Here is an 11,244-nt window from a genome sequence, read left to right on the forward strand (position 1 = left end):
TAAGTCTTTCCAGGCTTTTCTGAAATCAGCCTGTTTGTCATTTCTTATAGAACAACCGTGTTCTATACCATGACTTGGAATAAGGTTTTAAGGACGGTATCAGGCACTGGGCTAGGTAGTGGGGGCAAAAAGACAAAGTAGGCCTTTCTCTTGGTGAGCTTGCATTCTAACTCTAGTACATAAAATCATATAGAAGATGATAGTAGAAAAATGTGAACAAAAAAGTGTGTGTGTGTGTGTGTGTGTGTGTGTGTGTGTGTGTGTGTGTGTGGTGTGTGTGTGTGGAAATGGGTTAATTATGAGAAAAAGATCCAGGGACCTTATTGAACCAGGAAATCAGTATGTATCAGCCTTACTAAGAGGAGTTAGGAATATAGACTAGACCCATGATTTTATTGGTGTAGCAGAAACGTCTTTCCCCATGACAACTTGTAGAGAAGCAGTTGTGTGTCCAGGCAGTTGACCTCTGAGTCATGAAGACTGTGGTCCAGGTCCTGACTCAGAAGGGTTGTGTAGACAATGTACTAGAAGGAAACAAACAAACAAAAAAGCTGAATGGGGCTTGGATCTGGGTTAAGGATGGGAGAGCTGCTAGGTCAAGGCTGGAGATGATTCCCCTGTCTGGCAGGGACAGATAGCTGAGGACTTGAGTTTGGTTCCGAGCCCTTCCATTTGGGAGGGGCCATAGAAAAGCTGCAGAGTGTAGAGCCAGTTCTAGGATCTTCTATGACTCTGGATTGTGTTGTGTTGTGTTGCCCTCAGAACTGGACTGAGGACAGGGGAGGTTGGGGGAGGGGAATGTTGCTGGTGGAGAGCAGGATTGCCAATATTAAAGCCTTCTTGGGGAACTCTCCCATTCTCGAGCAGCTTAAGGCGCAGCGCAGAGACCATCAACGCAGCTGGCCGGACAGCAGGAGCAGGAGCTGGGGGATGGGGGGATGAAGCCTGGAAGCGGGGCTTGATGATGCTCCTCACCCCTCCGTCCCTCTCCGGCCGGCTTTCCGGGGCCCAGCGCGGCTCCCGTTGCCATGGCAGCCCAGCTGGTCTGGGCAGACACGGCGAGAATAGGCAGCAAGCTGCCCTGGGGGACGGAGGGGGTTGGTGCGGGGCAGGCAGCAGCTGGTGCTCGAGGGCTCTGTTCAACCTGGTCCAGATGGACCGGCTCTGCGGGGCTGCGCCCCCCCCACCCCCCAATCTGAGGCACGCACTTAAACGAAGCTTTTCTCCTCTCCCCCCTCCCATTCCCTGCCCCCGCCCGTTGAGAGCCTCGGGGTGGGGAGCAGCAGGTGTAAGGGACGGGGAAATGGGGGCTCTGGGAAGGGCGAGGCGGGGTGGAGGGAGGCCCCGGGGGAAGGGGCTGCTTGGGGGGCTGCAGCCGTGGGGGGAGGATTTGATCAGCTGGGAGGAAAGAGGCGGGGTGGGGCCCTTAGAAAAGAGACGCGGAGTGGGGGCGGAGGGCAGAGAGGAAGAGATGAGCGAAATGGGGGGGGGCGGGGGCATCTTGCTCCAGGGGCCCTGCAGAGGCCGGGGGGCGGGGCTGGGCGGTGTCTCCCTGAGAGAGCGGTCTCTCTTACGCCCCCATTTGATTGGCGCTGCGCGGGACCTCCCCGCCTTGCGCCAGCCACAGAGAGCCAGAGCCAGCTTAGCAGCTGGGACCAGAGGCAGAGAGGCGCGGCTGGGGAGGCTGGGGACTGCGGCTGGGGCTGGCCGGAGAGGCGCCGGGCCTCCGCTTTCCCGGGACTTCGCGTCTCCTGCCCTCGCTACCCCGGGCGAACCTCCCTGTCCCTCGCAGCAGCCGCTAACTCTCGCCTGGCACACAGCGGCGTGGACGCGCGCTCCAGGAGCCGGTGTCTGCGTGCTTTGGGCGCTGGCTGCGCCCGGCTCACAGACCTCGGCACCTCGGAAACGTCTCTGCCTGGTCGCCGGCAGGGAGCCAGGTAAGCCTGACGTCGTCCCTTTCCTCCCCGCAGACCCCAATCCCATCTCCACACCCTAAACCATCCCCATCCCAATCCCCGCTTTCACCTGCACCCCAGCCTCCACCCCACCCATCTCTTTGGAGCCGGCCCTGTTTCGTCGTCTCCATCCCCAACCCCAATTCTGTCCCTAACCTTGCCCCATAGCACTTTCTGCTCCCAACCTCCCCTTCCTTATCTTCCTCCCAATCCCCAGTCCAACCACCTCCCCATTCCCTTTCGTTCCTCCTCCTCATCTCTCCTCATTTCTATTCCCCTCCCCCATTCTCCTCTCCCCCCTTCCCCATTCCCTCCCTTCATCTCCATCTCCATCCTAAACTGAGCCCCATCACCATCCATTCCTCTCTCCTTCTCCATTTTCCTTTCCTCCCCTTCCCCTTTTCCTCTCCTCCCCATCTTCTATTCTATTCTATTTCCGTATCTAACCTGGATCCACCCCCATCCCTCTCTCCCCATCCTCATCTGATCCCATCTCCTGAGCCCCATCCCAATTTTTATCCCCCTTTTTCATTTCCCTTCCCTTCATCCCTTCATCCTTATCCTCATCTCCAAAGGGAGAGGATGATGGGAGGAGCTGAGCACTTCCCCCTCCCCCAGGTCCCAGGGATCACACAGAGCCTTGCAGAAAGCTCCCATCCACAGGAAGAGTGGGATGGGGACTTAAGAGATCCCCTCCCTCCTCCTCATTCTCCACTGTCTCCGACACACACCCTGGCCCAAGGGATTTGTGCTGCAGCAAAGTGAAGGTAGTCGGAGCTGGTGTAGACTGGCTTTCTGAGTGTCCCGTTAAGGACTCCCAGCTGGCCTCCTGGGGAGGGCTGATATGTCCTGCAGCTGAAGAATCAGCAGTAGGAGGAACAAAGGACAGACCATCCCCCCCAATCCCCCTTCCCCCCCCAGCTTCCACAAAAGAGCAGCAGATGGGCTATAAGGCTGCAGTGTGAGGGAGGGGGGAGCCATTTTCTGCTGCGGTTGCTAGGGTGGGGTCACCCCTGGACAATAACCAGGGAGAAGCTTTTGAAGCCTGGGCAGTATTTTAAGCAGCCCTTCTCTGGTCTCCTCCCCCCACCTCATGCACCGCAGAGCACCTGCCAGCTTTCTCCTGGCCTCGGGGACCCTGAGATCCCCAAAGATCTACTCTTTTATTTTCCTGCTCAACCTCACAAGAACTCTTCAGGGGAAGGTTCTTCCAAGGAAGTTCAGAGCTCTCTCTCCATTTTCTCTAGAGATTCATAGCAGGGGTCAAGTAGAACCCAGGCTTCCAGGCCTAGCTACCTGGCCCTAGCTGAGGAGCCATTATACTGTTTTCCTGCCTCTGCCCCTGCCTCCACCTCCACAATCTTTAGTTGGGGACCACCCCAGAGAGCCTGCATGTTTGGGGACTCTGAAAGGCTGAGACGTCTCGAACCCCTTCAGTTTCAAAAGCAAAGCCTGAAAGACATTTCCTAGGTCGAGTCACTGTTAAAAGATGAACAGGGAGTCTGGGCCTGACTGCAGCAGTAGCAAAAGGAGGGTGGGGTCTGTGGAGAGGAGGCCTCAGTCATCCTTTTCCCTCAAGATTCAACAGCTTGAGGCTAAAATCTCCTTCTGGGACGACGAGGAGGAGGCGGCAGGGAGGTGGCTGGAGCAGCAGCAGCTTGGGCAGGGCTCTTGGGCATCAGTGGGCACCGGAGCTCGGACCAATGGTCAGGCACATGCCCGGATTTCAGGAGACATTCTGGTGAAAACAGCAAAGAAGAGAAGAAAAGGGGAGAGGGAAGAAGATGGAGGGAGGAGGGAAAAATAGAGACAGAGACACAGAGAGACACACAGTGAGAAACAGAGACACAGAGACACACACAGAGAGAGACAAAGAGAGACAGACAGAGACAGAAACAGGGATAGAGAAACAGATAGAGTGAGAGCCAGAGACACACAGAGATAAAGAGACACAGAAACAGAGAGATAGGAAGATTGAATGAGAAATAGACATGCAGAGAGACAAAGAGAAAGACACACAGGGAGAAATGGAGAGACAGAGACAGAGATAGGCAGAGAGAAAGACACACAGAAACAAAGAGATAGAGATAGAAAAACAGAGAGAAACAGAGACACACACACAAAGAGACAGAGAGAGAGACAGATACACAGGGAGAAATGGAGAGGCAGAGAGAAAGACATAGAAACAAAGAGATAGAGATAGAAAAACAGAGAGAAACAGAGACACACACACAAAGAGACAGAGAGAGAAACAGATACACAGGGAGAAATGGAGAGACAGAGAGAAAAACATAGAAACAAAGAGATAGAGACAGAGATAGAAAAACAGAGAAACAGAGACATATACACAAAGAGATACAGAGAGAAACAGAGAAGGTAGATTGACAAGAGAGACACAGAGACAAAGACAGAAAGAAAGCGAGAAACACAGAAAGACAGACTGAGATGGACATACACACGGAGACAGAGATAGAGAGACAGAGAGATACATACACAGAAGATACAGAGAGAAACACACAGAGATAGAGACACAGAAAGAGAAAGACAGAAAGACATACACATAGAGTCACATAGAGAAAGCGAGACAAACAGACACACAGACACAGAGACAAAGATAAAGACAGAGATTTAGAGCCAGATAGAGTGAAAGAGAGAGACAGACAGACAGACATACCACACAGAGACACATAGAGAAAGAAACAGAGACAGACACACAAAGACAAAGATAAAGACAGAGATTCAGAGCCAGATATCGAGATTGAGAGAGACAGAGACAGAGACAGAGACTGAGGGTTACTGAAAAAGGAGAAGGAGAAAGAAGAATAAAAAAGGAGAGACAAATATACAGGCAGAAGCAGAGTATATAGACTTTTTCAGAGAGATACAGATTCAAAATCAGAGAAAAAGGAGAAAGAGGAATAAAAAAAGGAAAGAAACAAATTTATACAGAGACAGTGTCAGACTTTTTTCAGAGAGATAGAGATACAGAGTCAGAGAAAAAGAGAGGAGGAAGAAGTTGATGAGGGGGAAGGAGATATCTAAAAAGAATAAAGAAAAGAGGAGGATGGAGAAAGGAGAATGAAATCTAGTGGGATATTCAGAGAGGAGTGAAGGGGGAGAGGGAATCGGTCAGACTGATAGAGACAGATAGATGCAGAGAAGAGAGGGAAAGAGAGAGGAAAAGGGAAGGAAGTGGGAAGAGCGAGGGAGAGGGAGAAAGACAGAGACAAATAGTGACTTACAGAGAGCTGGAGTCTTTGGTCCTCATTCATTTCTGATCTTTCTGCCCCATTAAAAGCTTCCCGGGATGTCCTGCTTTTCAAAGTGCCTTGTCATCCATTCTCTGAAAAGAAAATAATTCCCATGCCCCCTTTGGGATACAGCTAAGGCTGGGATTGTGTCCTCCATTTTACTGATGTGGAAACTGACCTGGAGAGGTGAATGGATTCTCCGAGGGTACCAGAACCCACGACTTCTGTGGTTGAATTCAACGTTTTTTTCTGTACCTACGCTTTTCTACACTTTAATGGCCATTTGTCCCCAGGTAGCTCAGCTCCAAACGTATAATCTATTTTTCTCCCTATTCACTCTAAATCTCATACATTCTAGATGCTGTTCTTTCCTCCCTGCTCAGAAACCATATGTGAGCAAAGCCGCTAAGGCCACAGAGGAGGAATAGTTGTTCTCAACTTAATATGTATTTAGAAAAATACAAATTTTAGAGTTCTAGAGGTTTAGAACATAGAATATCAGAGCAGGAAGGGTCTATAGAACATGTAAAAAGAGAATGGTAAGAGCCAGAAATTATTTTAGAACAAGCAATGTCAGAGCTTAGAACAGAGAATGTAGCAACTGGGAGAAATCTTAGAATAAGGAATATTAGAGATGGGAGGGACCTTAGAACAGAGAATGTCACTACTGGGATGAATCTTAAAACAGGAAATATCAGAGCTGGGAGGCACCACATAGGATGTCAGAGCTGGGAAGGGTCTTAGAATAGAGAATGTCACTACTGAAAGGAATCTTAGAACAGAGAATTTCAGACCTGGGAATGATCTTAGAACATAGGATGTCAGAGCTGGGAGGGACCTTAGAATAAGTAATTTCAGAACTTGGGGTGGGGGGCTGGGATGTCATAGAATGGCATAATTCACATAAATCTGCAGGCTCCCTGTATGATTTTCCCAACCAATCCCCTCACACAGAAGAACCTCACTTCCATTCTGAGCTGATTGAGACCGAAGCATGATCTCTGTCTTCTCTCCTGCTTCCCCTCATTTTCATTTTTCTGAGGAAGAGAAGAATCATGTGTGAGAATTATGAAAGTCATTTCTTCTATATTTGTCCTGGATCCCACTTCCTCTCATCTCCCTGGGAACGGAGCCATTCAGTCATTCTCCCTCCCTCTTTTCATGTTCAGTGTCTCCCTCTACACTGATTCTACTCTGATGCCTACGACTACGGCCAGATTATCTGGATCATCATTTGATATTACCGTCTCCTCAAAATGTCTTCTTCTATCTTTCTTCCCATTCAGAGCCCAACTCCTAGGAAGAGTCCTCTCTACCCCTTGTCTACCTATCTTCCCTACTTCTGGTGGACTTCTAACCCACATCACTCAACTGGGAATGGCTATCTCCAAGGTTAGTAACAATCCCCCAAATGTGAAATCTCACAGTGGCTTTTTCACAGTGTTCTCCCCACTGGGCTTCCTTGCCAAATTGCTAGTGGACTTTCCCTTGCTAAATTACCATGGATCTATATTTCCATACATACCTTTTATCCATCCAGAAGAATGGAAGTGCCTGGAGGCAGAGACTGTTTTAACATTCTCTGTATTCTCAGCACCCAGCACAGTTCTTGGGACATTGTGGGTGCTTAATAAATTAGTGCTGTATTTAATTTACAGGACAACCAAGTGGTGCAATGGATTGAGTTGGGAAAAACTTCATCTTTCTGAGTTTAAATTTTGTTTCATACATCTATTAGCTGTGTGATCCTGGGTAAGTCACTTTCCCCTGTTTGCTTCAGTTTCCTCATCTGTAAAATGGACCAGAAAAGAAAATGGTAAACTAGTATCCCCCAATGAAATCATAAAGAGTTTGTTGTGACTGAAAATGATTGAATGACAACGAAAATTTAATTTACAACAACAATAGGGGGAAACTAGATGGTCCAGTGGAAGGAGCACCAGCCTTAGAGTCAAGAAAACCTGATTCAAATCCAGACTCAGATACTTGACATTCACTAACTATGTGACCCTGGACAAGCCACTTAATCCTGATGGCAATATATATATATATATATATATATATATATATATATATATATATATATATATATATATATATATATATATGATAATTAGTATTTTTATATACATTAAGATTTGCAAAAACCATTATATATATTAGCTTATTTATGCAGTTATGGGATCTGAGAAAAGACCTAGAGGATCCTGAAATGTCCCTCTTGCTATTCCTATTACCACTGAATGTGGCAGAATGATTGGACATTAGAGTCAGAAGGGATCTTGGCAATCCTGTCATCCAACCATCCCATTTAACAGAAAAGAAAGTAAATCTCTCAGAGAGAAAGGGATCTGCCCAAATGGATGAAAGAATTCATGTCTTCCAATTCTTAAATTGGTGGTATTTCTTAATATCTGTATCTTTCTATATATATAATATCTAAATATCAATATTTATGACTCACAAAACATGGGCAATTTGTTTGGATTCAATTTAATTTAAAAAAATATTCCTTAAATGTGAGGATGTCAGGGCTGGGAGGGGCCTTAGAATAGGGGATGTCAGAGCTGGGAGGTGCTTTAGAACAAGAGGGTATCAGGGCTGGGAGGGACCTCAGGGGGATGTCAGAGCTGGGAGGGACTTAGAACAGGGGATACAAGGACTGGGAGAGGCTTAGAACAGGGGGTGGGAGAGCTGGGTGGGGCCATAGAACAGGGGATATCAGAGCTGGGAGGGGCTTTAGAACGAGGTATCAGGGCTGGGAGGGGCTTTAGAACAGGGGATATAAGGGCTGGGAGAGGCTTAGAACAGGGGGTGGGAGAGCTGGGTGGGGCTTTAGAATAGGGGATGTCAGAGCTGGGAGGGAGCTTAGAACAGGGGATGTAAGGGCTGGGAGAGGCCTTAGAACAGAGGGTGTCAGAGCTGGGAAGGCCTTAGAACAGAGAATGACACAGCTAGGAGAGATGCTAAAGCCCACCTAAGTTAAATCCTAGCTAAATAATTCCTCTATAATATCCCCATCATTTGGATGTAGGATTTTATCCATGAAGGAAACTCTTTCCGTCTGTGCACTTTGACAACTAATCTATGTTACTCTCTTAGTAAGTTACCAGTTTCAGTTACTTGCCCAGAGTCACACAGTTAGTGTATGGAAGAGAAGGTACTTCAGTCCAAACCTTGGGGCCTCCAAGGTGCTCTTCTTTTATGTTGTGACTTTCTAAAGTTATATAGAGAGGCAGAGAGTGCTAATAAAGGGGAGCTCAGTAAAGGCCCCTTGTAGACACTGAATTGAGCCTTGTAGAAAACTCAGGATTCTGCCAGGCAGTAGGGAACCCCTTCTGAGCACTAGGAGTGTGGAGGAAAGGTGACTAAAACACAGCATGACGTATTAACGGGAGACATCCGGGCTTGGTGGTAGTGGTCCACAGGCTCAGGCCTCTCTGGGACTGAACTGTCATACTAAAAGAAACATTCACATTTTGACCAGCAGGCAGAGTGTTCCAGGTGCAGTGTGAACAGCTACAGCGAAGTTTCACTCAGTTTTCACATTCTGAAGTGTCAGAGAATAAAAGGGCATATTTACACAATTACAAAGAGGAAGTGTACTGAGGATGGGAACAAAGAAAGCTTAGGGATGTCAGGAGGTGGGAGAATGGAGATTTAAGGAAATTCGCTATATTGTTCATACACTTGGGCACTGACAGGGCAGGATTTGGGGATAAAATATCCAATTTAGTTACTCTGCTAAGCTAAGGACCCATGTGAGAACTCTTGTCTGGTTGTGAAAGTGGGAGACAATTCATCATATCTGAAAGACAGGGCTCCAACTCTTTTTTTTTCCTTTTCTTTTCTTTTTGCTGAGGCAATTGGGCTTAAGGAACTTGCCCAGGGACACACAGTTAGGAAATGTTAAGTGTCTGAGACCAGATTTGAACTCAAGTCCTCATGACTTCAGTACTGGTGCTCATCCACTGCACCCCCTAGCTGCCTCCTAATCCATTGTTCTTTATGGTTCAATGAAATTTTTTCTTAAAATTAAAGGGTGATATGAATGACAGAGAAAGAGCTTGTAGATTAAGAGTGAGTGAAAATTTCACTTTATCCTATTATCCCCTCCAGATATTACTTGTATCCCTTCCCTCTTTCAATCTCAGTGGAATACCTAGCAAAACTACGTGAAATATCCATATATTTAGACCCAGACATCTCACTTCTTGGTATACAACCCACGGAGGTCAATGACAAGAGAAAGAACCTCCACTCATCAACACAACAGTACTTTCTCTCATCTCAAAGAACTATAAATAAATATGGCCATAAATATCGAGGAATATTATTGTACCATAAAAAAACAATTTTGGGAAGGAGAAAATTCAGGAGGAGATGGTTAGGATGGGACTAAGGTCACATCCAGAGGGTTAAAAAGATAATGGGCAATCCTTATGGGGGCTAGGTGTTCAATTTGAGAGAAAAAACACATCAGATGGCCTCGATGTTTTGGTTTAATTTGGGTTCATGGCTTCTGATGAGATGGAGAGAAGTAGTGACTTGAGGGAAAATGAGATTTGGAACAGATACAGTGGGGAGTGGGCTGGAGATTCAGTTAAGACAGTATAAGTGATTTCCATGTAGCTTGGAGGGCCCAGTTGGATTAGAAAGGAGAGAGAGAGGGACTAGATTTGAGAGTTCATTGATATAGGGAATCCCCAGATAAGGAAACTCCCTTTATCGATTAAAATCGAAACTTTTTCTGCATCTTAAAGTCTGAGACTTGCCCATAGAATTGAGCAGTTAAGTGATTTAGTGTCAGAGGTTGGGTATGGACCCAGGCCTTCCTGGCTTTCAGATCAACTTTATCAACTAATGAATTGGGTGCCAGGCCTGGAGTCAGGAAGGCCTCAGCTCAAGTTTAGCTTCACTCACTAGCTATGTGATCCTTGATAAGTCACTTCACTTCAATTTACCTCATTTTCTTCATCTGTGAAATGGGAATAATAATAGCCCCTACCTCCCAGGGTTGTGAGAAACAAAAGGAAATAATTATACGGTGTCTGTCACGTAGTAAATGCTATATTAATTTTACCTCTTATTGTCACTATTCCTATTCCACAATGTCTTTCGGTGAGATTAGATAATATGTTGTAATTTCATCCCAGTGGTGTGACTTTCCCTGGAAATGTTCATCAGTGGTGGAGTTCTAGGGGATGCTTTCTCATGGGGATGGAGATCCAGGAGCTGGTGAAGAGATCCATGGACAGAAGACTGAAGGGAATCCTTGGAAGGTAATAGTCTCCACTCCTCCCACTGGCTTCCAAAATCATGTGGCAGGGCAGCCTAGGAGCGAAGGGTGGGAATTTCCCCAAGTGGTGTGTTTAGTGAGGTTAAACTGCCAAGATGACTGAATGCTTTCTGCATGAAGAAGTGCTGGCCAGGAGGATCACATATATTTAAGGACTTTAAGAGATTTGCCCAGAAACATATATTCATTGTCAGAAATCAACCGGAGATAGAGGTGGGTGGGTACATTATAATTGCCTTGAAAGCCATAGGATTCCCCTGATCAGAACGCTGAGCCTCACATTGTATGTGATTGGACAAAGAACTCTGTTGGGCTCCTTCCTGGAGTGAGATCCTGGCCTGTTTGTGGCCAGGAACATTGGGATATCTTGGGGGAACAGAAGCTTGTTCATAAATCTATCCTGATCACTCTGATTTCCACCTTCTCATACAGATTTGGCGTTCTTTTAGATATACTCCTGCTTCCCGCTGACATACAACTTCCAGATTTACTGCTTTAGTCTCCCTTCCCCTTGAAAGCAATATCTAGGATTACACCTTTGCTAATGAACCTTGCTTACATCCTTCCAGAATGAGGGAGCAGTGTGGGACACCAGAAAAGCCTTCATGTTCTCCAGCATGAACCAGTGTTGTGGAATCCAGTTCCAGAGTATTTCCAAGACTTGAGGAGTTGCCTATCTCCCATCATGCCCCCAGAAGTCCCCCACTGTGCCAGGAGCTTGGCAGATAAGTATGCTAAA

General features: G+C 46.9%; 1 protein-coding gene across 1 annotated transcript; it reads left to right on the forward strand.

Annotated features, from left to right (window-relative positions):
* Nucleotides 1-69: 69 nt before the first annotated feature.
* Nucleotides 70-11,170, forward strand: LOC127548662 (uncharacterized). Its single transcript, XM_051976170.1, has 5 exons — nucleotides 70-137; nucleotides 868-1,097; nucleotides 1,511-1,937; nucleotides 6,493-6,682; nucleotides 11,075-11,170. The coding sequence occupies exons 1-5, from the start codon at nucleotides 70-72 to the stop codon at nucleotides 11,168-11,170; spliced, it is 1,011 nt and encodes a 336-aa protein (XP_051832130.1).
* Nucleotides 11,171-11,244: the final 74 nt, after the last annotated feature.

Source organism: Antechinus flavipes, chromosome 1, assembly GCF_016432865.1.
Source record: "Antechinus flavipes isolate AdamAnt ecotype Samford, QLD, Australia chromosome 1, AdamAnt_v2, whole genome shotgun sequence".
NCBI lineage: Eukaryota > Metazoa > Chordata > Mammalia > Dasyuromorphia > Dasyuridae > Antechinus > Antechinus flavipes.

Excerpts from the sequence above, each read along its gene's own strand:
- LOC127548662 (XM_051976170.1), top strand. The coding sequence starts at position 70 with ATGACTTGGAATAAGGTTTTAAGGACGGTATCAGGCACTGGGCTAGGT. Across the intron at positions 138-867 it reads AGTGGGGGCAAAAAGACAAA|CTTAAGGCGCAGCGCAGAGA; the intron begins GTAGGCCTTTCT and ends ATTCTCGAGCAG. Across the intron at positions 1,938-6,492 it reads GGTCGCCGGCAGGGAGCCAG|AGCCCAACTCCTAGGAAGAG; the intron begins GTAAGCCTGACG and ends CTTCCCATTCAG.